The sequence below is a fragment of the Grus americana genome, chromosome 1, assembly GCF_028858705.1.
Source record: "Grus americana isolate bGruAme1 chromosome 1, bGruAme1.mat, whole genome shotgun sequence".
Taxonomy (NCBI): domain Eukaryota; kingdom Metazoa; phylum Chordata; class Aves; order Gruiformes; family Gruidae; genus Grus; species Grus americana.
In genome coordinates, this window is record NC_072852.1 from 142,456,024 (window position 1) to 142,482,143 (window position 26,120).

Below are 26,120 nucleotides of genomic sequence, written 5' to 3' on the forward strand. Positions count from 1 at the left end.
GCTATTACAAAGTGACACTTTCTGGTAATACTTTAATTACCTGAAATTCTTATCAGATTAAATAGATAATGCTTTCCAGTGTTCTATCTTGGAATGTGTTGCTAGCCAGACAGGTACCCAATTCTTAGTTTTAACGGTGCTTGTCTTTTAAAACATGATAGACCAAGTATTTTTTTAAAACTAGGTCAATACAGATTGATACGCTTTACTTTTAGCAAGGTTTTGGTATAATTTAAAATACGCTGTTTCAAGAGACCTCCTAAACTTAGTTCAGCAAAAGTAGTATAGAGCTTAGTTTCTAGGTGAAAAAGGAGTACATCTTCAAAGGTTTCTATTTGAGCTGTATTTATAAAATGTTTACATCTTTACAGTTTTGCAGTTGAGGCCTATCAACACTTCATGTGCAATATTTAACTAGGTAAAAGTAGGAGTAATAATGACTTTGCAATGTCCTATTTTCAGTACAGTGGAAAAACTTCTCATCCACTCATCTGTTCATATTCTTTATATCAACATGTGATGAATAAAAGGCAGCAGAAGGCATGGGAAAAGTTACAAAAATACCATTGAAGAATCAAGTGGGGAAATACCAGTTTTATGAGAATTGTTCTGAAGACTGTGGATGTTAAAGTTTTGTGAGGGGACATAGACGTGCATTTAAATTCCATGTTCGAAGAGCTATTTAGAAATTTAAAGGATTAAGGGTTACCTTAGCAGCAGCAGGCTGCTGATTTTCAGGTCTCACTTATGTATATATTTATTAATTATTTGTAAATACCAGAGACTAATAAAGAGAGGAGAAACTTTCCAGGATTCTGCTTATTTTGTTTAAAGACACTCTGATATTTGCAGTATTTTTATAGAGACTCAATAAAGTGTGTGTGTGTGTGTGTGTGGAGGGGGGGAAATTTACCTGGAATTAGAAAGGAACTCCTGTCATGGCTGTTGAATGGTGCTTTTTGGAAATCAGGAACCTGTCTTCGAACTATGTGAAAAACAGGAAGCTTGACTAATGAGTATTAATTAACCTGGTGATTCCCGTGTTCTTAATTCTTAAGGATTGTAATTCAGAAAGATTTAAATACGTGGGTTAACAGCAAGAGTTGTTGACACAATTGCTTGGTATTCTCTGGCTTATCAAATCTTATGCGAAGTTGACACTATACCAAATTCCAGATTGTTAAATGTAGTTGTAGTGGTGTGTTGTTACAGGCTCCCTGTAACACACCTTTCTGTAAGAAAGAACCTGAAACATATGTCAGATCTTTGGAAGCAGCAGAGGTAGGAAATTTTTACAGCGCATCTTTGAGTCAAAAGCTAGGCTGTACTTTGAAAGTAGCTACATTGCTACTTCTACTTCAACAGAGCTGGGATAAAGAATTAACGATACTGAGCTTTCAGTTGAACAACCGGCTGACAAAGGATGAGTCTAGAATCCAAAATAGGAGAGAGAACCACTGGTATGCCACTGGCAATAAAATTTCTGGGACAGGTAGTCTGAAAAGTGATGAACTTGCTTGGAATGTAGTGGGCATATTTCTTGCTGTGTAGTATCTCACATTATTACTAAGTAGAAAGACATTTTTCTCTGTCCAAGGAGTTCCTAGTGTAAACTGACTCATATAATGGATGAATGAACAAAGTCATGGAAGCAAGCTGCTCTGGTAGAGCTGCACATGGTGAGCACTTCATGAGGCATCTCTATTTTCTATGCTTTTAAGTTTATTTAATCAGACTGTCTCCTCAGATATATGATCATTGAAGGATATACAAAAGCTTTGCAGAAAGTATCGTCTGACACTTCTTGCATTCAATAGTATGAGATAGACAGTTCAAGATAGAACAATAGGCAACCTGTAAAACCTCCTCTAAATTTCTTTCTCTGGTGTGTTTTTCAGGTTTAGATCAGAACCCTCTAGAGTGGTATAGAAGCAGCGGTCTAAGAGTTATGGTGATCAGTCCACAGCTGGTTTGTGGAACAGTGTGAAGACACTGGATTTGAGAAGGTTGAGTGGTAGTCTGCAAGGCATTTTCAGTTGGCACTGGTCTATGGGTTGAAAAATTAAAAAAAAAAAAAAAGGTGAACTTGGCTACTGTGATACCCAAAATCATCATCCTCATTCTGTGTTGCCCTGTTCATGTGCCAATCACATCTTCTGTTGTAGAAGCCCACAGTTGTTCAGGTCATGTGGTTTCCACATATCTTTCTCTCAAGTGTTAATCTTCTGATTAGCAGTCTATTTGGGCAGGCTGGTTTCCTTTGCTGTGTCACTTCTTCTTTGTCAAGAATTATTGACGGCCCTCACTCCCCCTTTTGATGTGTATTGCTAGGCTGTTCAAGTTCCATCCCAAGATGAGACGGAGATTAAATAGCAGGCAAATTTGACATTCAATAGTGGGTTTGTAATCTGATACAATTCACTTAGTTTATCTTTGATATTCAACAGAATTGTCTGTTGTGCTTGTGGCTACCAATAAAGACTAATATGTGGCACAGTAGGAAAAATTTCTTTTAACTGTAAATAAAAGCAAATACATCTGATGCTTTTTGTAGGCATCTGTGGAAGTCAGGACCAACCCCTTGGGGACTCAGAAAGCAGCCCTCAGGGTCGTGGCTCTCACATGACCTAGTTTGTTCTTCATTAAAACAGATGGTATCTATCTGAACAAGGCAAGCTTGGTTTTAAGAAAGAGCTAGGGATTAAAAGGATGGGAAGCTGGAACAGCTGGGCCTAATTAATGGGAGCAAATAAAGAGGTAAACTGAGCATTAAATTAATTACCTACATCAATAGCAAAGTAGTCACTACATGACTACTTACTCAATTGTTTTAGCTGATCAAAAGTTTCAGGATTGGTTTTCTTAGCATCAAAAGTATCTAAAATTACATCAGAAATATTCCCACATTCTTTATTATTTTCTACCAAGCTTCAAAGAGAGTAAAATCCTGAAAGCTGGCTACGGTATTTTGGCATGACGTTAGGGAATCCAACTTGTTTTGTAAGACTGAGTATGCACATCTTGCGTTTGATACCTAGGCCAAGCTAGTCCTCTGCAGTTTTTTGCCTCCTCCCTTTGTGTGTGTTTAACATTAGAAGCTTACCTAATTGAGAAGATTGCTGGCATTCCTTCAAGTTCTGCAACCACATTAAATTTGCAAAGACATCCAAAAATTTTATTGTTTCTGTTGTAAACAGATTATACTGGATTAGTGGTTAACATTTTGCATGTTTTATTCTGTTTGCCCGTTTAGTCCTGAAAATCTTCAATTGTGTTGTTGCATGTTGCAAATAGCATGGGCACTCATTTGCTTTTGTTACTGGTGGCCAGAAACCTTCATTTGCTGTATGCCTTAGCATGGAAAAGGAAACTGTGCAAATAAACTACAAATCCTCCTTCAGACCTTCTAATAACAACGGTTTTCATGAGGTATAATTTTCTGATGTAAGTATATTTTTGCCCTAAAACTCTGTCATTATATGCTATAATAAAAAGAGACAGGTCGGCGTATGCACGCGCGTGTGTGTAGCTACTAGTCTTCCTTCAACAGAATAGTACTTGGTAGATCCCAGGGCTCATCCTGAACGGTACACAGTCTCTGAAATTCTCTTGGTTTTAACTAAACATTGAATACATGTCAGTACAACATTGTGCAAATCTGTAAACGCTGTAGTTCCTGTCTTTATTATGTGCAAGATGGACAAGCACAGAAAATTTCTATGTTAACGTAATCCTGAGGAATGTTTACTTATCTCTCACAAAAGATTGAATTTAGCCAGTCTATACAGCTGAGCTCTGAGGTGATCCGGGCAAAAAATTGAACAATTCTTTCATGGGTATTAACAGAAACTATTCATAAGCTTAGTGTCCCCTTCCTGGAGGGCAGGAGGCAGTGGTGCTTTTATAGAAGACTAGTAACCCTGCCTTTTTTCTGCTTCCAGAAACCTTCCCTCAAATTTATAGAGCTGGGCCTCTATCCTACATGCTGCCACTTCACTGCTTTGATTTTTTTAATTTTCTTTCCATGAATGTGAGGGGCAGAATTTCTACCTAGTCACAACAGTAAGAACTGTTTTTTATAAAACAGCTAGATTTTCTTGACTGTGCTAAACAACCATAACAATACCTTATTGCAGCCTCCCACCTTGACCATCAGGTCCCATCCCATTCCTCCCCTCCTCCCCCCATTTGCAAGGAAGAGAATTTTAAAAATCTCTGCAGAAATGACTAAAAACAGAAGCAGGAGATCCAGACCAAAAGTTTGAAGTGAGGTACTTGAATTGTAGCATCTTTGTATGCAAACTTTAGCTGGTTGTCTGAAGATTGGCTAAGCATTAAAAAAAAAAAAAAAGCTCAACAATTAGTCCCATATGTGGCTGTGCAAAGGCATAAATTAAACTCCATTTGCATACTTCTATACAACTGGTTTTAAGTTTCAGCAGGTTCCCCTGCTCCCCGTTGTTAATGGCCCCACATGGTTTAAGGCTTTTTTTTTTTCTTGGTTGAAAAAATACATAGGACTCACCATGTTCTCTCTGCTTCTGTTTGCAGTGAGAGGAGTTTGACTGAAGAGCTTAAATGGTGTAAGCAAATTCCAGAACATCACTATTATTTTCTTTAGGATTTTAAGAGAGTATATTGTTTGTCAGAAGTGCCGGAAGGGTGGTGGTTGTGTGTCTGGGTACTGTCACTACCAACTGATGTAGGCCTAATGGATTTTCTGAGGCTTGAATGGGAGAAAATTCATGTTATGAGATGTATGAAAACAAATGTTAGATGACTTCTTGATCTGTATTGTCTTCTTTCCATAGTTGCTTGAAATTGGGCTAAAGATGTTTGAAAAAAAGACTGCCTGCAATCAGTTCAGCAATAAAACTGGTTAGGGAGGTTGTATGTTCTCGCCTGTCTGTGTGGTCTTCTGGTTTTCCCGGAGGCTGTCTAGATTAGGTGCTTGCCACTACTCTGGAATAGCCTGCCAGGCTTTGCAGCTTCTGGCAGAGATGTTTTTAAAGAGGCCATGTTTCCAAAGTTAGAACTATTGCTAAATAAGTCCCCGACAAGTCCTGCTTTGAAAATGGATGGAACTTGGGATTGCTACTATTATTACTGTTATTGTTTCTGAGCAGTGCCATTTGTAAAGTTAGACCAACAGCACAATGAAAAATTAAAGCATTCTAAAATAAAAATTTGTAGCACAAGTAGAACAAGTCATGAAACCTGAGATCACTAGACACCTAGGAACAATTAGGTATGCGTTCACTTCTGACTTTCCTGTTGAGTATGTCTATGGAAGCACTTTGTTCATACAAGTATCAAAATGCATATAAACCAGCACTTACTTCTGGGGTTGGTGTGGTTAATTTCCCTGAGTCCACATTTGGAAGTCTTAAAATTTAAGATGACTTTTAGTTTCAGTGTGCAATAGTGTGTAGTTATTCTTGGCAGTGTTTTTACTCAGAACTTAAATTTCAGCTCCTAATTCTGAAATAACCTAAGTTATTTTTTTGTCTATGCATTCAACAAAGATGTAAATAATAAGTATTTTATGTAGCTTGAACAGATGGCTCTGCTTGGAAGCTTTTGGGACTTTTTTCTATGTTGTTTTTTTTTACTGCAGGAGCCCATCCCTGTGAAAATAAGACTGTTTACAGGTATAGTCATGTAATGTGACTGCATTGTTAAAGGATTTAATTGCATGATAAATTTTCCAGGGTAACCTGGTGGCTTACTTCACTATAACAGCAGGCTTTATCTGAGACCTGTTCACAGTTTTCATGGTTAAAGAACTGTAACTCAGGACAGGTGGGAACATAGCACTACTTTGATAGAATCTTTTGTGGTTGGACAACTGTAATCCTTCATGGGTTTGTGTAATGAGAAGTTGTATCTCGAAAGCCAGTTTCAAAAGCAGTGTTGGTACCAGAGCTGCAAGTTCCATAAAACTAGATTGCTGAGAAGTTGTTAGTTTCTAGTTTGTAGTATGAGTATTTTGTTTTGTTCTTAAACAATATTACAAATGACTGGAAAGAATAACTCAAAATTTAAATGTTTTAAGTGAGAATACATACACAGAAAACAATTTTTTTTTTTTTTAATTAAATTCTCAAGTTTCTTGACTGTACTAGAGGGGAAAACTCCCTTGTTTTTTCTCCCCTCCCCAAGTAATACAGTTTTGGAAGTTCATTTTTTATATCCCCCCCACCCTGCTGCCTCTCAAAAATCTATTTCCTTTCATGTACATAATCATCTCCCTGCACCCACTATATGTCTTAGAAAATTGTCTTTTAGTATAGGTTGATTGTAACTGGTTGGCACAACCTGAAATCTATTGACGTACCAGTTAATAATGCTGAAACAGGTCTATGGGCTGCCTTCCTGGGCTTTGTGCAATGAAGGAGATGATTGTGAGCTTAAGTATAAGGTTTTGATTTTTTTGAAAGGTGTTTCTCAACAAGAGAGTGACCTTTTACAAGTTAGGCAATTAGCATCCTTTATAGTGGCACATATTTCTGTCAGAGAATAGAATTAAAAATATCTGGTGTACTGTTCTAATGGAACCTACATGGCATTGTTTAATGAGCGAAAACACAATAAGCAACCACCCAACGAGCTCAAATGTATGTTCATCTTTAAATGTATAACACTGTGCTGCAGTACAAATATAAGCATGGCTAAATGTGCTAGTTTTAACTTTAATTTGAAACTAAAAAAACCCTCAGTTCAGCTATGTATAATTGTCTTGAGTGCAATGCACTTAAAAGGAACTTCAATGATTACTATATTGAATAGGGAAATGTATACTACATTATTTAAAAGATAATATGTTTTTATTTTCCTTTTATATTGTAAGAGTGAATTGAAAAAGGAATTCATTAACTTCAAACAAAAGGTGCCTGAAATCTAGTGTTTCCATGTGATGTAATGGTGCAGCACTATAAGCAGATTTTTTTTGGTTTTAGAAGGGTCAGTATATTTTTCCCATCACTCCCTTGTTCTATTGAATCACTTCACCTCTCTGTGCACATTTAAGGGAATAATCTCCTTACATGAATAATTGCAGACAGCTGCTCTCAGTCACTGACCTTGGTAGATAAATATTTTGGTTTTTTGTTGTTGTTGTCATAATTTCTGTTTATTCTGTACTCTTTGTGTTATGAGTTCCTACATTTTAAACCCTGATTGATTTTTAGCTACCTTGTTTTAATAAATAATATATGGAAAGTTAAGTAGTTTTTTGTGTTGAGGAATTATTAAATCCGTTACCATTGAACATTACATTCTTGGTCAGTGATGATTTTTTTTTCTTTTATGCCACACACTGTGGATATAATAAACTGAATGCTACTTTTGAGTTTATTCCCCCTCCCCACCTGATCAAAGTTAAAACTGATGTCCGAAATTTAAGAGAATGTCTCCCAGCCTTTCTTCTGCACTTGAGAACAGTTTTGCTTGTTTAATTTATATTGGCTGCATTTGAATCTTATCTATTATGTAGCTATTTTTTCGTACATCTTCCTTACCTTTCTCAGGACCATTTCTCTTTACAAGAAATGCTTCCCGTATCTAGCCAAAGAGTGGCAGTATCACAATACCATTGTTCTTAAGTCATTATCACTAAAAATTGAGAAAACCCAAGAAAAAAATTGTGTAAAAACAGGTATAAAATGTAATACTGATACATTGACGGGGGGGGGGAAACAACAACACAGGAATTTAGTTCCTGTAGGATTTAATTTTATTTATTTTATAAATTTTTTTATCATCTTTGCTTTTTTTTCTTTTCATTTTTACAATAAGTTGATGTTTCTTCTTTGACTTTCCAGGCACGGGCACCTTTGGGCGTGTTCATCTGGTGAAGGAAAAAATGGCCAAACGTTACTTTGCACTGAAAGTAATGAGCATTCCTGATGTCATTCGACTGAAGCAAGAACAACATGTGCACAATGAAAAGTCAGTCTTGAAAGAGGTCAACCACCCTTTTTTGATCAGATTGTAAGTTGTTGTATTTTTCAAATTCATCTAACTCATACATAAAGTGCAGTTAAAGTGTTCCAGAGTCTCACTGCAAGTTCTTGTGTACTTAAACAACACCATGCATTTGATTTCTGTTATGTAGTCTAGACTAAAATAGACTTCGGAGTAAAATATTTATTATAGAAGAATCAAGAATTTCAAGAGGCAGAATTTAAACATTTAAGCAATAATTTATTATAAGTTTTACTTTCACACTGTAGCTTTACTCTCTCTTACCTTCCTACTGCAGAAGAGAAATTTTTTTTATGTGAAAGGAAAATTACTAATGAAATGTTAGAATTGGCTCATCAAAATGACTTCTGCAATGATTCTTAATGTTAGAATGGTGAGAAAACAAGTATTTCTACATATGTTTCCTGTGGATATGTAGATAAAGATATAATTAGACTATATCTGCTTTTTGAAAACTTCTGTGAACTTTACTTTTGCAAACTTTATTTTCAAAGAGGTTAAATGACTGCAGCACTTCTTGGGTTTCTTTATTCCCATATTTGAGGTTAAATGATGGAACCTATTGAGAAACATGTTATGAACACAGTTCATGAAGAATAGGGTTTTTTTAGTGGAACTGTGATGATTCTAATGATCCCTTTATTAAGGAGACAAGGCATCATGCTCTTCTGTTCACAGCACCACAGTGCCTTTTCTGTATTTGAGTCCATATTTATTAACAGGATAACTAAACCTCTGGGTAATTGCATGGTTAATTTCCATTTATATTTTCTCATGCATGGATACAGGGCCATTGACCAAGATTTGTTTTGTGTTTACCTGCCTTAATCAGTTTTACATAAAAACAGACAAAATTAGCCTTAGTTAATCTCTAGTTGCAGGGAGTGCAGCCTCCTTCCAGGGCTAAGAAAGTATCACAGGGAAAAGAAGAGGCAAAAGCGTGGTAGGCATACGAAAGATGGAAAGAGCCCTGCAGGAGGACGCTTTTTCCCTGGTGTGCTGTTACTTTTTCCAGCATCATGATGCTATTAGTTTCCAGCCATTGTTCAGAAATCCTGTGTGTGGCATACTATCAGTAAGATGAGTTCTAGGGTGTGTGGAGCTTGAGATGCATGTGGGAAAGCAAGATGGAGAGGCTGAGTACATCTGGTTAGACTAGTTAAATATAGATGGAACATGGTTTTCTACATACATAAATTATTTAAAAAGAAAAACACAACCACCACCCCCAAAAAAACCCCTACCAAACCAACCAAACAAAAAAACCCCAGTACATCTGTGCATCTAGAACAGTGCAACAAGTGTAGGAATAAACTTGGGTGAGAAGTCTGAGACAGGGATGTGACGATTTGTGTCCATACAGAAGTGATCAAAAATCCAAACTGATAAGTTTTCCTGGATTTTGTTCATGCCTTATTTCCAAAATACCAGATTTTAAAGTTGCCAAAGGAAGGACACAATTCAAATGGAAGTTCACTTGTGTGCAAGGCAAAGATTCTTCATGTCTTCTAGCTCTATCTTTTCTGTTGACATGTTCAATAAGATGCTGCATCAGCTATGCTCATGTAATTGTCCATGTGCTGCCTTTGTCCTTTATCAAAGGAGACTCAAAGCAACCTAGCTGAAATGAGGTAGTTAAATTTTGTCATGTTAATATTTGTGTGCTTTAAGTTAAACAAGCATTCATGTATGATTATCGTTGACTGTATAACAAATAAAACTTTCTGCAGCTTTTTGTGTGGCTAACAGCTTTTTTCAGCCGCCTCCTCCCCTGACCAATACGTGTTTGTGTTCCATGAATTCTTTGACTATAATTGATCAGCAAAAAGGAGAAAAATTTTTCTATACAGTTCTGCTTCAATGCCTTGGAACTGTTTTATCTACACAGTCTGGTTGTTATATTTTCAATTAGTGTCACCACCTTAAGCATGGATAGTATCTCCCTCTGGCTGCAAAACAGGGATTATGTGCCAGTGCAGCATAATATGGTATGTTTTTAGCACTTCATGATGGAGAATTTTAAAGTAATGATGCACATAATTTATTTCTGGTGCTTGTCCTTCCTATATATTCCTATATAGCTCAAGAGTGTTTTTACATAGTCAATAAAGATACTATGAACATAATCAGTAGCCAATTAATGATATTGATGACTTTGTGATAGGGAAGTAGTGCTGTAAAAGCAAAAAGCAAGAATGGGCTCTGTTCCTTCATCATTTTGAAGAAATGGAGGGACCGTTGCTGATGTCTGAGTCTGTCTCATTTTCTTGGTTGCCTGCAGTGCTGGTATTGAGAAAGATCTTACTGAGCAAAAGTCCCTCATGGGTTTGGGAGCTCAGTTTGCTATGCTTATCTTTCTGGAGACTCTGTGCCTTGATTAAGAACCAGCTAATGAAGGGGAAAAAAAAGAAAAAGATATTTATTTCCATTCTTGTGATGCTGCAGAAGCAGTTACTAGAAACTTCTAGTAGGAACTTCTATCCTTGTATCATTAAAGTAGGTAGGGATACAGTGTTCTTTATCTGTTATCATGGTAATAGGGATAGCTGTTTGTTTTAAAATGGTAGAGTATTCTTCAAGACATTACTAGATACTTATTTTCAGCCACATGGAATGATTTTCTTTCTTCCTTAGCTGCTCTCTGCTGCACTAGTAATGAATGTACCACAATAATAGTTCTTAGATTAAGGGCAACAGTCTGAGGTGTGGAAGGTATTTATCATTAGGTTAGTTCTGAGGTACAGAAATTAATCTTGTTTTGCTGTCATTTTTGCTTTTCTATTGCTTTTGTTAAAGATACTGTAGAAGAGTAAGCATTGTAATCTGATGCTTATTGGTTGGGGTTATATATTTTGGGGGAGGAAGGATTAGGAGCGATGAAGGAGAACCCTCTGGTATCCTGGTTTTGAACATATTGTCATAAACATCTTTTTACAAAAGCATATTCTGCTTACCTCCCTTCACTTTGGCAATATTTGATTAAATAAAATGTAAAGTGTGTAACAATTATCTGGTCTTAGCAGACTGGCAGTATACTACATCAGTTATTAGGTGCTTAGCAGTGACCTCTTTTGTACAATGCAACCAAGTCTATCAGTTAGATTTTCTCTCTTAGCCTGTGCTGTGTGCATCCTGAACTATCTGTTTTACTTTTCAGATTAAGTCACCTACTTGAACGTCTGTTACGTAATTCTACTAGATTCTCGGGAGTTTAATATTTGCAGAATAAGAACCATAAATTAATTATGTATGTAGTTGGAACAACAGAGATAATTTTACAGAAATTTACTTCTAAAGTGAATCAGAGAGAGAATTTGTTTATTCAATGAAATAATATTTTTATTACAGATTTTGGACCAACCATGATGAACGTTTTTTATACATGTTAATGGAATATGTGCCAGGAGGAGAACTTTTTAGTTATCTGCGCAACATGGGGCGTTTCAACAACAGCACAGGACTGTTTTACTCAACAGAAATTATTTGTGCAATAGAATACTTGCACTCCAAAGAAATAGTTTACAGAGACTTAAAACCTGAAAACATATTACTAGACAAAGAAGGACATATCAAGCTTACTGATTTTGGATTTGCTAAAAAGCTGGTGGATAGGTAAGTGGGTTTTTGTTACGTTTTAACATGCAAAACGTAATTACAGTTGGAAGGAAAAAAAAAAGTTTGATTTCAGAGCTCAGCGTTTCACTTAATAGTCTGTGTGGTTCACGCATGTCAAATCCTTTAATATGAAGGAAATTACAGTCTTAAAATAGCTGTATGGAAATCAGTATTACACCTTAGGTGTAACTAGGAGCAATATCACAGATAAGCTACCATAGAAAAATATTTTATATGAGTAGGTATGTATATTTAAGTTGTCAGCAGTTATCTTGTAAAAAGAGAGTTCAGTGAAGTAAAATGAGTAAATATTGACACGTGTACATCAGTACGTTAAATGGGACATTGATCAAGTTGTTTCCTTCCGCTCTTCTTTGAGAGAGATTTTTGAAATGTGGGAATAACATTTTAAAACTGGATACTGTATTTTCACTAGCCTGTTGCTGAAATGAAACTGCAAAATCTAGACAGAAACAATAAGGCCAGCTTCAGCAGAAGTGTTTATTTAACTGTAACTTCTATAATACTGTCAGCCTTATGTCTGTTTTACTAGTGTATGTAACCTTTTTGATAATGCAGAGATTTTTTTCCCCAGTGATTTCTTGGTTCTCTCTGTTTGAACTACCCTTCCAAGATTATAATACATGTTCTTAAAAGGAAGGAAGAGCCATTACTGGGACTGAAAATAAGGGAGGAAAAAACTAGCCTGTCATAATAGAAAAGCAGGTTACAAGGTTTGGTATTACGCCCTTGGGCCACCTATCTGATTGTTCTAGTTGAGGCAGCCTAGTAAGCGAGTTAAGCATCACATAGGTGCTCATCTGTTTTACCTATTTGATGCTGCTTTTCCAGCAGTTCGGTGGGAACGGTGGGGGCAGCATTCTACAAGATCAATTTGAAATGAAGGTGGATCTGAGGGATCTACTCTTAATGGATCCCTTAGGAAGTAAAAGTCAGATGGGACAGATCGAGTCGTGTTATGGAGGTTATAAAGGTTGCTTCCCTATGGGTTACATGCTCACAGTGCTGGGTTGCCTCAGCACAGAAGAATTGTAGGCAACTAAGAAATATGCTGATTCTATTCACCCTTAAGGTCTAAAAGTCTGTTTTAAAACCATAATGTTTTAATATCACTATGTTTGATTGAATTCAATTTCTACTGGGCAAGCAGATAGGTCTACAAATGCTCACCTTTTTTTTTTTTTTTAAATATTTTGATTTTAAATCAGAATAACTTTTTGCTGGAAGAGAGGTAAGGCTACTTCCACGTAAAAAAGTAGGATGATCTCTTTATAAGACATTTTCATACAAATTCTTATGACTTCCTTCTCATATGTAGATACTGCCACTTAGTGGTTATTCTTAATTTGGATTTCTGTGGGTTTAAGGCACAACAGAAGTAACCCTTCATTAAATAAGGTGATAGTTCACATCAAAGTATATTTTTCAATCTGGAAGATGAGTCTATAAGTAAATTTGTTCAAATACATTGTAGGACATCAAAACAAGTTACCACTACTGGTTTCAGTTGGGGTTTTTTTGCATCCTGCCTTGCTGGGGGTGGGGAGAGGTACAGGCTGGGTGAAGTTGATCAGTTTGTGTTGAACTGAATCATAGAATGCTGTAGTAGTTTTATATTCAGTACCTGCTTTACCTCTAAATGTACAACAAATAATATAAAATGCAGAGTACAAAGTTGGAAGGAGCGAGGACTTTATCAATTAGAGCATGGTAGTTACCTATGCAAGTCTGATTTTCTTTTATCCCCCCCCGACTACATAGTGTTCACCCTCCTAGCTGTAGTCATTTTCACAATGCTGTTTTTGTCCCTGTAAAAACACACAGTCATCAGCAATTTATCCACTAATGTACTCCAGTAGCTTATTGTTCCATAGACTATTTGACTTAAAGTATAGGAGATGTTTTGTCATTTTTATACATGGCACACATCTAAACACGTGAACATTACGTGTATGTATGTGGGGGTGTGTGTGTATATATACACATATATATAGTGCATGAATTGTGAAAATAACACACAAAGTATATATGTTTTTCAAACGGCTGGGAGGAAGCATGCCACTTAAGACCAACAACTGTGTTCCTAGAGAAACACGATATGTAAAATAAAATATGGTCTGCAGAAGACCTTCAATACAAGTACACATTTCTTGATACATATTGTTTCCTATGAATGATTCTGTAGTTGTTTAATTGAGATTCTTCTGTAAGCATTTTCCTTTCTTCCCACTATCATGTGTGAAAGGATGAAGTGTTCACTATGTCTATCTACAATTAAGGTGCTCTTTACTCACTTTTAATTTTAGTTTGCTCAGTTTAAATTCCTAACAAAAAGCAAAAAAAAACCTTAAAGATTTTGAGGATATTTCTGCACTGTTGCTTAAACTGGATGTACCTCATGACTATTCTGCACAGTGGACTTGAAGAGAAGGAAAAAACAAAACAAGAAGTAGCAAATCTTGTTTGTAAAGTGTATTGTGTGTTGTTCTGTGAGACAATCTTGCTTCTACAGCAAACTTTTGTGGGCTGGAAACAAAGCAATCTCTATTGAGTGTAATTATGGAGAAACTTCCAGAAGAGAACACCAAAAAGGACATTGTTGTTAATCTCTGGTTTATATGCAAGAAGCTTGTCAGGGACTACAGAGATGGATCCTGAATAGTGTAGAACACTAAAATATGTTAACCACTGAGACTTAACTTCTTCAAATAATACTGTTAACAAGTCCTGCAAATATTTTATAGCTTATCTTTGTGACCAGAGTAGATTCTTTGTTTTACTTTCATGTTTTAAAATTACATTTCAACCTTATCAATTATTGCTTACCTGTATTTCAGCTTTTATCTTGAAAACCCAGAGCAGTGGAATTTTTGTAGCAGTTTGAAGGAAACAATCTATTCTTATTTTTCTGCTTTTTAATTTATTTTCGAAAGGATAATCTGGAGTTTCAGATGAATATGCAAGTCATGAAATAGTAATGATTAAAAAATACTTCCAACAATTTCATCTTTTCATAGAATTTACTTGATGTGTTTTCCAAAATAATAAATAGTTCTTCATGACCAACAAAAGAGGAGATACAAGTCATGATCATATGGCACAAATACACAGCCTCTCAAGTTTTTACATAGTTAGTAACCATAAATTTCTTGATTGAAATTAAGACACGTAGATGACCTGGTGGTGGTAATAAATTTTAATTCCTAGTGCAACTAGGGAACTTCAAGTTATGTTGGCCTTTCCTGGATTTGTGGTTTTCCTTTTGCTTAAATAAAAAAGATCTTGTTATTAACCTGTAAGATAATTGAGGATCACTTTAGTTACATTGTCACCAGCAAACTATGTGGGTCCTGGAAGTCATGGTCAAGTGTTAAACTGATTTTTTTGTATCCTAAGTGATCTTGATAAGGGATGAAAGCCACCAAAGACTGCATCTTTGTTGAATTTGTATATTCATAGTGTTGGCAATTTTGGGGAGAGGAAAGCATTGAGGGGGGATTGTCCTGCAAACAAACAGTCTGGCTTGTCTGCTTTATTTGTACAGCCCTTCCCAAATACAGTAAAACTGATAGCTGCCTCATTTGTAGAACTGGCTAAATCAGTATGAATAAAAATTCATATGATGGATTGCAATACAGCTTTTTAAATTTGGGGGGGACACGACTATTTTGTTTTAAAAGACAGCAAAGCTTTGTTGTTTTTCTTAATTACCTAGTACTGATGTAGGCAACTGCTAGATGGCAGTAGTGTGTAAAGCAGTGCTGTACATAAGAATTTTCTTTACTTATGCTTGATTTGGAAAATGAGGGTTTATATTTTGTAGAAATAAAAATTATGCCACCCTTTTATGATAAAAATTGAAGGTGTGTTCTTTACACTAATAACATAGTTTCAAGAACCACAGAGCACTTGGGTGCATAGTGTGTCTAATGCATTCTGACAGTTTAGTTGGAGTAATTTATCTTTTATCATATTAAAATCAAGCCTAAAGAAATTTAATTCTGTTTATCATGAATCTTCATTTAAAGTCTTGACTGACTGTACAGCTTCTCTTCCTTGATCTTAATTATTTTTACGAATCAAGGCTAAGGCTTAAAAAAACCAAACAAGCAAAAGGAAAAAAGGAAAGAAAAAACAGTCAAAAGCACTGTTTAAAATAATTCTGCAATCTCAAAAGTGTATTAGTTAATCTTTAAAAAAAAAAAAAATTGTGCACCATAGGTGCATCTTGAATATCCACTTCTGGTTAGGAAAAAGAAGGTTTGTTAAGTGTAGCAGAACAGTGGTAGGAAAAACTAGAACTTGAAAGTGGTATGTATTGCTTCTAAAAGTGATTGCTATTCGTCTTAATGCATTTGTTCAGGACCGTGTTACTAGTTTGATTTATGTCTGGGAGAAGATTCTTCCTGCACTCACACAGTTAGTGTTTCTTTTGCTGCAAGTTAGAAATCATGTGCAGTCACCATTAATTTTGTGACTATATTTGTTGTAACTTCTTACTGGAACTCTTCTTAAAATGCTCTATGCTTCCCCCCCCCCCCCCCCCTTATTTTCTGTTATTTTATCCTGTCTTGAATTGATGAGCACTTTTTTACAGTTTCATCTTCTGACTTACTATCAGGGAAGTGTAATTTATTCAGAATGAAAGCATGTTTTTTTTCTCTAGCATGTATTTAAACATAAGTCAAGGTAGTGAAGCCAAGCAAATTCTGGATGGGTATTTTTACAAAGATTTCACATTTTTGAAAGAAATTGTTTCAGAATATTCAGTGTTTCAAATTTTAATTTGGTCTTTGTAAACATTAACTCCCCAGCTTCAATTTATTTCATGAATTTATAGAACTTGAAATATACATTTGAATTAGGTAGCAATATAACACTTTTATATCTTGAATGTACATTAAGAAAGGTATGACTAAAAATGACATTAAAATATATCAAAAATAGTATTACTTACATATCTCACACTTGCTTAACTACATCTTGTGAGTATTTTAAACATTTTGTGGTTTTAATTATTTTCCTTTTAATGGATATTGTGGGAGTGATGGCAGGTTACGTTTCAATACTATTGGAAAAACGTTACTTAGATTGTAAAAAGATCTTACTTATGTTTGTAGCTCTGTACTGATTTAAACTATTATTTTTTTTATCTCCCCCATTTCCTTTTCTTTTTTTTCCTAAAGAAATTTTTTTCCTTTTGCTGGAAAAGGCCCATAAGTTTGCCTTTTGCTGCGCCTGTCAGAAGTAGTCCATGAATCCCAGGGTCTGCAGCTTACAGGATGAAAACCTGTTAATAATTTCAAAGCAATGTATAGACTAATGGGTAGATTACCACACCAGCAATCGGGAAACTCAGTGCATGGATGTTTCTTGCAGCCAAGAAGTTTCTTAATTTCTATGTATCTCTGTTACAGGAGAATTGGAAAGCATCATCAAAGCAGTCTTTTTAAATCTTGTGGAGGTCTTTCTTTTTTATCTTGTTCCTATAAAAAATAAATACATAGGCATCTGTTGGATGCTTCCTGTCTGTGTGATTGTTTTTTGATTTTTTGGGGTTTTTTTTATTACTGTTCTTTCAGTTTCACTTCAGTCTGGTTTTGTTGTGGGTTTTTTGTGGGGTTCTTTTTCTTCTTTTCCTCCCAGGACATGGACACTCTGTGGCACTCCTGAGTACCTTGCACCAGAAGTTATACAAAGCAAAGGCCATGGAAGAGCTGTGGATTGGTGGGCCCTAGGAATTCTTATATTTGAGATGTTGTCAGGGTAAGTGATAGTGATTACTATATCACAGCAATATTATATATATAATTTTAAATATATATATATGTATGTGCACAGGATTCTTTACTAGTTCTGTTTATGATACTTGGATAGCAAATTTGGGTTAAATGTATTATTGATATACCAGTTGCATTTCTGTCTTTGATAAAAGGAATTGGAAAGCTATACAAAAGAACATACTTAGAATCATAGAATGGTTTGGGTTGGAAGGGACCTTAAAGCCCCTGCCATGGGCAGGGACACCCTCCACTAGACCAGGGATGGGGCACCCACAACTTCTCTGGGCAACCTGTTCCAGTGCCTCACCACCCTTGTAGTGAAGAATTTCTTCCTACTGTCTAATCTCAATCTTCAGCTTAAGGCCATTACCCCTTGTCCTATCACTATATGCCCTTGTAAGTAGTCCCTCTCCAACTTCACTGTTCTTACTGGGATTTTTTAGTTTTTTAGGTTTGTTGAGTTTGTTTGATGGTTTGCTTTTGGTGTGGGGTTGTGTTTTGGTTTGGTTTTTTTACTTAAAATTTTTTTAACAGCTGCTCTTTTCATTATCCATTTTGGAAATTCAGGTTTTGTTGTTTAGATTTTTATACATAAAATCATTTATATTTAAAGGATGAAGACGACCACTATCAGTTTTCTTTGAAACTTCAATAATTAATTTCTAGCATAGTGAAATAATATTTGCAGTGGGAGCTTTAGTCTGTGAAAATGCATAGTGGCAAGTAGTAAGACTTTCATTAGTACAGCTTGTAGTGCTACAGAGCACAGGTTTTCTTTAAATCAGAGAAAAAGAAGAACAGGGGAAAAGCTTGAAAGGTCTATTTGGAAATCAGTTTGCTCAAATACTGCTTTTGATGCTTTGGAATTTGCTTGATAAGCAAAGTTTCCAAAAGATACAAATTTAAACTGAAGAGGGACTTTCTGGCGTTAGTATAATTGTTTCTGACTTTAAGTATTAGGTAGGAAAAAAGCAATTGTCTTAATTTACTCTGATTTCAAAAAAGAAATAGTTTACAGTAAAATAAATAAATACAGTAAAATAAATAACTAGTTTAGGGAGAAGGTGAAATTCTGCTTGTGTACTGAAAAAGGCATCTGAATGTTTTTCCTTGCTTTTTGTCATGGCCATATCTTTTGAAGATACTTGGTTTAAAAAAAAAAAGTGAGAATTTTGAAAGAAATCAGTTTTGCCATAGTCAGTGCAGTAGAACAAATGCAGGTGAAAGCAAGGCTTTCATTGCTTCAGAAGAAATGTAGTCTCTATTTCATCAGTTTTGGTTTCATAGTGCTTAGAACTTCTTCTTGGTTCCAGGCCCAGTGTGCTCTGTGCCTTCTCGCTCCTGGAGTGTGCATCGGGTTGCTTCTGTGGCCTTTCATTGTGGATCTGCAGCCCCCTAGAGTGGTTGGAACAAAAACATCCTTGCATGGATTTATTCCTCCTTTTTTGTATACAGTACTGTCAGCTCAGGGTAACTTTGGTGACTCTTCTGGTGTTTGGACAAGCTCATCAGATTGCCTGAGCAGACAGTTCCCATGATGGACGATCACTTCAGATCTCCAATCCATCGTGTGTGTTTTGCTGTGAAGAAGTCCACCCAATAGCATCAAAACTGTATCCCAGGACAGCATTGCTGTCCGCTGCTTGCTTCCTTAATGTCCTGAAAATTTGCATATTCATTTTCTTTCAATCGCAAGGCAACTTCTGGGCAGAAAAGGCATTAAAATGTACTATTAGTTCCCTGCTGACCCAGACGGGCTTGGCTGACCGGTCTAATAAAAAGTCGTTACTTATTTAGGCTGATCTGTGCAGAGGCCAGGCTTTACCTTTCTTCCACCACTCCCTGTAAGGATGAGCAGCCAAAGTTGGTCAAGGGAATCCTTCTTGGAGGGATTCCCAGCAGCCTTGTGGCCACTAATTATAGTACTAGACAGCATGAAGAGTGTGGATAAAAGTGTCTGGTGCTGCAGTCTCCCAGCTGTAGTCTGAGTGATTTACCTCCCTGCCATGGGTTTTGGTGGGACCACTTTCTGTCTGGTCTCAGTCTAAGGGGATGTTGGGCGTTTTTCCTTTCTATGCCTTACAGCGATGTTGATAGGATTCTTTCTATTAGAGCAGTAATAGAAACATGGTTTCCAAAGTTAACATACCGACTACTGGTGATAGGCAAGATCTCATCTCTGGAGCTGGTGAGACTTCAAGACGGCAGGGCACTGAAGTATGACTGCTACATATTCTACTGAAGTATGACCGACTGGTTTATATTCTTCATAATAACAGGGAGCAGCTGCAGTCGTTTCTAGGAGGATCTTCTGTGTCCTGACACTATCTGACTCAAGTGATGAGATCTGGATTCCCCCAAGCCTAATATAAATGCTTTGGCTATAGAGACTCTTAAGCAATAGAGATAAATTACACATTTCTAAAAGGCAACTGAGATCTTATATAGGCTGATGGACAGAGCAGCTGTCTCCTACAAGTGATTTTGTAATGGTTTTTACTACAGTATTTGTGTAGATATGCTCTTCCTAATGATAGGATGCTTTTTGTTATTTTTCAGTGTTCAGGTGGAGTGCCTATCCAAAGCTGGGATAGGGACTCCACCCAAGTTTGTTTGGGTTTTTTTGTTTGGAGGTTTTGGTTTGGGGTTTTTTGGGGAGAGGGGTGCATATATTGATGCTACTTCCTTAGGATTTTTGAGATTCTGGGGTTTGCAGGGTTGAGGGGGACAGGGATTGTAGCTTGTATGCATTTTCTTTAGGAGGGCAGGTTGTCACATAGGGCATATGCTTTTAGTATTTTATCAGCTTTTTGCTGTTGCTGGCAGTCATATTTTAAAATGCTTTTCCCTGCCAACTCAAGATGTGGCTTGATATTTACTATCAAGGCTTTCAATGCAAAACCAGTCCTTTTATAGGTAACTTTATCCCTCGAAATTCAAAGATGGTTTAAGAAATATGAAAATTATTTGAAGGTGAACAAAACCTGACTTCAAGACTAAGTTATTGTCTACAGGTAAATTACTTAAGACATTTGGTAGTTATTTCCTGAAGTTACTCTTCCTGAACCCCAAAAGCAATTGAAAAGAACTGGTGTATGTGTGCATGAGGAAATGGTCTCTTAAAAAAAACAAACAAACAAAACCACACTTTCCTGTTCTGCAGTGTCTTATTTCTCTAACTTAATCTCTAGAGGCCCATGGAATTCTAGTTCGGCACATACTAGACTTAAGGCAAGGTCCCATTTAGGTTTAAGATAGTGAAATATAGGAAAGGGAAAGAACAGGGAGAACCACATGTGAGAACAAATCTTTACAGATCAGATTAGTAATATCGAGTTCATAGACTTAATCTACATGAACTAAACTAACTGTCAATAGAAAGAGTTGAAAGGTCTATTTATTTTGAGTTACAGTCTGCCATAGAGGAAAATATACTTGTTATTTAACTGTAGATATGTTAAGTCATAATTTTAGTGTCATCAGATATGTAGCTAACTGAATTTTCTCATTTAATGAGGGCTTTGTGTTTTCATTTTTTTTCATATGTGATGTGCTGGCATATCATTTTAGGTAGCTAATGGTTCCTGTCTACGGTTTCATATTCTCAGACCTGTGTATTTTCCCTTGAGGTTTTACAACTTCTCTTCTTCACTGTTAACACTATCTGTCATCTTTGAGACCAATGTCAGTGCCATTGTTATGCATCAGTTAGCAAAAGGAATGGTTTGCAGCTGTTGTCCCCTATACAGAGATATTTTTTTCAGCTTCTTTTCAGTTGGTGGAAAAAAGGCAGCTGTTTGTGTTATGGTGTGAAGACAGTCTGAAACTCAAGGGTGGGTGTTGTTGATTTATTAGGTAGCTTCCAGCACAGTACTTGCGTTGTTTTGTCTACAATCTGTGCTGTGTTGCAGATTGACATTTACAAGTAGTATCAAGTTATTTGGTTTGTCCATAAGAAAACTATGTAACTTTTTAAAGCTATTCTCATTTTGCATACAGTCCAAATGCACTTTAAACTGTATTGCCATTAAATTATGATATAGCCAAGTGTGATTTAAATTTCTCTCAAGAATTCTAGATAATAATTTTAGATTTTCAAAGTGGGAAAGCAAAGAGAAATTTAAACATTTAAATATGTAAAAACCTATACGTACTTCTTATTCTTCTGGATTTCACACCTCGGTAGCATACAGAATGTTTGGAGATGGAAGGAGAAAACCCTGCATTTCATATCATTCTGCTTACTGCAGCTGATGCCTTTGTAATACATAGTTACAAAGTCTCATTCTAATTACATTTTGTGTTTATAGATGCTAATTAGTAATAAGAAATACAAAATTGGAAATTGAGTGTACTGTTTGTCAACTTGCTTTGGAGAATGTGAAGACAATGTTGCCTGACTAAAAAAGAAACTTTATATGATCGTCTCTCTGGTGTGGGAAAATTTTATACATGTTAAATACTGACTCTACTGATGCAACCATACTCTGAGCCTCTTGCAGTAATCAGTGTATGTATTATACTAGTAAAGGGTGGAAAACAGAAAACTCTCAATTTTTACTATAGCTGTAAGACAAGAAGTAGTCTCTCTGTTAGCTCATAACTTCACGAAGAACTTTCTAGAAAATGGTGTAGAACTTGAATTGCATCTTGATTTACTGATCATCTTGGGAAAATTATGAAATGAGTACTTTATCTGTCCAACACAGAAAGACAGCTGCACTTTGAGAGTGTTGTAGTTTAACCCAGATGGGAGCTAAAACAACTACACAGCCATTCACTCACATGCCCCCTCCCACTGCGATGGGGGAGAAAATTGAAAAGGAAAAGAAAAAAAAAGTTAAACTTGTGGGTTGAGGTAAAGACAGTTTAATAGGACAGAAAAGGAAGATGATGATGATAAACAAAATCAGTGAAACAGCACAATTTCTCATCACCGAAAGTCGATGCTCAGCGAGACCCTGAGCTGCCCCGCTGCCTGGCCCACACCCCAGCTATATACTGAGCATGACATCATATAGTATGGAAGATCCCTTTGGCCAGTTTGGGTCAGCTGCCCTGGCTGCATCCCCTCCCAGCTTCTTGTGTACCCTCGCCTTCTCGTTGGCAGGGCAGTATGAGAAGCTGAAAAGTCCTTGACTGCTTGGCAACAACTAAGAACATCAGTGTGTTATCAACTTTATTCTCATTCTAAATCCAAAACACAGCACTACACCAGCTGCTAGGAGGAAAATTAATTCTGTCCTGCCAAAACCAGGACAGAAAGAATTTCAGGTTCTGAACAGTCTGTCTCTTTCAAACCTTCTCTAACAAAACATACACGTGAATTCAAGAAGTACAATAAATAACTGAAGTGGACAGTCTATTCATATGAGGGTCCTTTGACACTTTAGATAGGTACTCGTGAATAAGAGTATGCCTGCAGTTACAGGACAAGATAAAAATGGTAATGCTGTTTTGGAAAGTATACCCCTGGGTTTTATAGATAAAGGCAAAGCATTTTTTACTTTAACACTGAAAATTTGTTTCATAAATTATATTTTTACTGTATTAATGTAACAAAAATCTCTCTTGTAATACTTCAGTAATTCTATATTCAATGTGTTGCATACAAACATGTTTTCTCTTTTGTAATAGCAGTCTTAAGTTACTCTTCAAGTTAGTATTTGATTGATGATACGCTACCAAAACCAACAATATAATTAATAATTTCTGAGGGGAATTACTATAACATAATGTTGTGTATAAGATTTTTAGAAATTCTTTTTCTAACCTCTAAAAATTTGCTGTATTAAAATAGGTTTCCTCCATTTTTTGATGACAATCCATTTGGTATATATCAGAAGATTCTTGCTGGCAAAATAGATTTCCCGAGGCATTTGGATTTATATGTAAAGTAAGTCCATGATTCCCAACACTGTCTTTTATATTCTAAACCCCTCCTGAGCACTGTTTCTAAAGGATCTTCATAGAAGACCAGATACCAGATTCTGATTTTTCTAAAACACCATGTTAGAAGATATTTTAGATAACATTTACTCTTGCAGTCCAAGTAAAATTGTGTGTTTGTTAGACTTCAAGCTGGCGATACAGTTGTAAGATAGTATCTTCCTCTCTTACTTTTCTGCATATTTTGGAATATTAAATGTTTTTCCACCTTGTACAAAGCTCATTGGTACCAGGTTGGTGCCCGGAAGAAAGAAAAGGGGAGAAATATGAGATGATTTAATATGAGTAAAAATTAGGAGAGCAGGAAGCAAACACTAAACTATTCCTTTGTATGCATATGTAACAGTTAAATCACTCTCAACATAACTACATGAATTAACTCACTGATACTTCAGAAGCTTCAGTGTAAAATTGCCTTCCGCTTCTGACAGCAGGGCCTCAGTTCAGTATACAGTCCTGTATATGCATGTGTGGGTTTATTCACAGTATTTTGCAATTGTTATAGGTATATTGCAGATGAAATGCCTTTTTCCCCCATTTAAAAATTCCATAATTGAACTAATTGTTAGTAAACATTAGAACCGAGGAAGTGCAATTTTAAACATGAAGGTTCTCCTTAGAAGCAGAGGTGATTGAGGGAGTGAGGACAGGAAGTTATTTTTACATTCCCAGGTTAATCATTCAAGGGATTTTGAAGAAGTGACTGTAGAGATGGCACTTGCTTACTGTCACCATTAGGTAAATAGATAAAATGTTGTATGGCAAGTCTAATGAGATCTGTTCAACTTTCTCTGAACTTTTATGAATTCTCTTGTAAAAATAATCATTTGGGGAGAATTTTTTAAGCTTCCATTGAATCATCAGGTACACTGAATCAAGCACGTCTACATCATCTTTGGTTGATTAGTGTCTCATATTTGTGTCTATTCTTAACAGAGTTTTCCTTTAATATCTTGATGCTGTTTCCAGTTTATTGTAGTCTCATTGTCTGGTCTTCCCAACCCAGTCTATCTTAGGAAGAAAACCGAATATCTCACCTAGTATTGTGTGCAGTAAAGTATAAGATTGTGAGCATAAGATGAACAGCTTAGGTTATTATCACTAGCAACCTGTCTAACATGGTGAAAGCATTTAAAAGTAGAGATGCTGTTACCTTCTGTTTGTGCTCAAAATTCACATACGAACACTGATTTCTGCTATCTAGAAGACACCTGATGCTGTGAAGTTTCCTAGTTTTGGTAGTAAGCATGCATATGCAGGTTTTGCTCTTCAGTCTAGACCTGACTGTCAATGAATTGTAGGGTACGTTAATCAGCATAGCTGTTGATACACCTCTTTCCCAGCTTTTCTTATCCAGATATTCTTTCAGTGTGTGCTTGGCAGCTCATTCGCAATACAGTCCTGCTTTTAAGGGGTCTCCTGGGATTCTAGCTTGGGCTTTCCTCCTCTCACACCCTGGCTTTGGGTAATTGCATTCATTTGCATGGCTTCACCTGTTTTCTGCAGTGAGTTGTAAGCATAATATATCTCTCTTGTTCCATCAACCCCTTTTCCTTGTTTAAACCACAATGTGCAGAACTTTGACATCTCTGCACCATTAACTTAAAGCAAGTGCCAAGATTGTTTTGTCCTAAGATGACAGTCTGCTTCTTACCTTACTTGTATCCCATTTGTTTTCTCTCTCTTCTTCCTGTCAGTTGGTATCTCAGCAAGGATGAAGACTATCTTGGGTCCTGTCACATCCAGGCTATGTCTGAAGTATTGGTGCTATACAGTGTTGATAATAATTGAACTTCAACTCTCTGCTCTTAGGCAGCAAAACTATTTTCCTTTTTGAACTCTGAGAAAACTTTTCTACCTAGATGTACTACATAAACTTACTGGTTGACATTTTTCTACCCACCTACCCCCTGTCACCCTCCCATGCTTTTTACCTTTTGAATTTGTACCACTTTTACTTTCCCTCTTGCTTCATGACGTTCACTGTGTCTTACTGTGCTGTGTAACTGCTGTGTGTCTTGTGTAAGTGCTGTTCCTTCTGGCCTGAGCTAGCATCTCTTCACATTGTTCTCTACTGTGTCCTTTTTGTTAGCTTCTTTGCAATTTGATCAGATATTTTCTCCAAGTTCTTTGTCCTGTATACATGAAGTCTGAGACACATTTAATGATTAGTTCAAATATCTTCTGAAGAGCAGCTTCTGCCATGATGATGATAAATTAACCAATTAGAAATTCCAAAATAAGACTGTCAGCAGAGTTTTATGTTACTTCATTTCTTCTAAAACATATTTTTTTCTTTTTCTAATGAGTTTATAAGTTATTTCTTTATATTTTTTTTTTTTTTAATTTTGGTTTGTAAACTGTTCTTTACCAAGACAGTTTTGGAAAATACCAAGTGAAAGTGCTACAGCAGTTTAATGATTATTGGTCTGGAAATACCTTGGTGTAGAATTCAATTCCCCAAATACATACAGCAACGTATCTATGCCATTGACTTTAACATGATCATTTCCAAATTATTCTTTAGAAACTATGTAATAAAGAAGCACTAAATTATTTTGTTACTTGATTCAGTTTAATGGATATTTGTTCTACTGAAGGCAGCAAATGTCTTCATCTTTAGTGACAACACAGTATCGCTGAGCAAGCTCATGCCTTAACTGTGCTTTTCTAAGATTAATTTTTAAAACAAGCCAAAAATGATCCATTGAATGCTTTCTGGTTATATAGAAATAGGAGACTCCATTTAGCCATATAGGCTGTGAA

General features: G+C 36.1%; 1 protein-coding gene across 1 annotated transcript in view; it reads left to right on the forward strand.

The window, feature by feature from the left end:
• The window catches only part of PRKX (protein kinase cAMP-dependent X-linked catalytic subunit), a 60,482-nt gene that overhangs the window by 22,764 nt on the left and 11,598 nt on the right, over positions 1-26,120 (forward strand). Inside the window, exons 2-5 of the mRNA XM_054804938.1 lie at positions 7,824-7,992; positions 11,335-11,598; positions 17,269-17,388; positions 23,206-23,301. Of these exons, the coding sequence (XP_054660913.1) occupies positions 7,824-7,992; positions 11,335-11,598; positions 17,269-17,388; positions 23,206-23,301 (649 nt within the window). The remainder of the gene's footprint in view (positions 1-7,823; positions 7,993-11,334; positions 11,599-17,268; positions 17,389-23,205; positions 23,302-26,120) is intronic.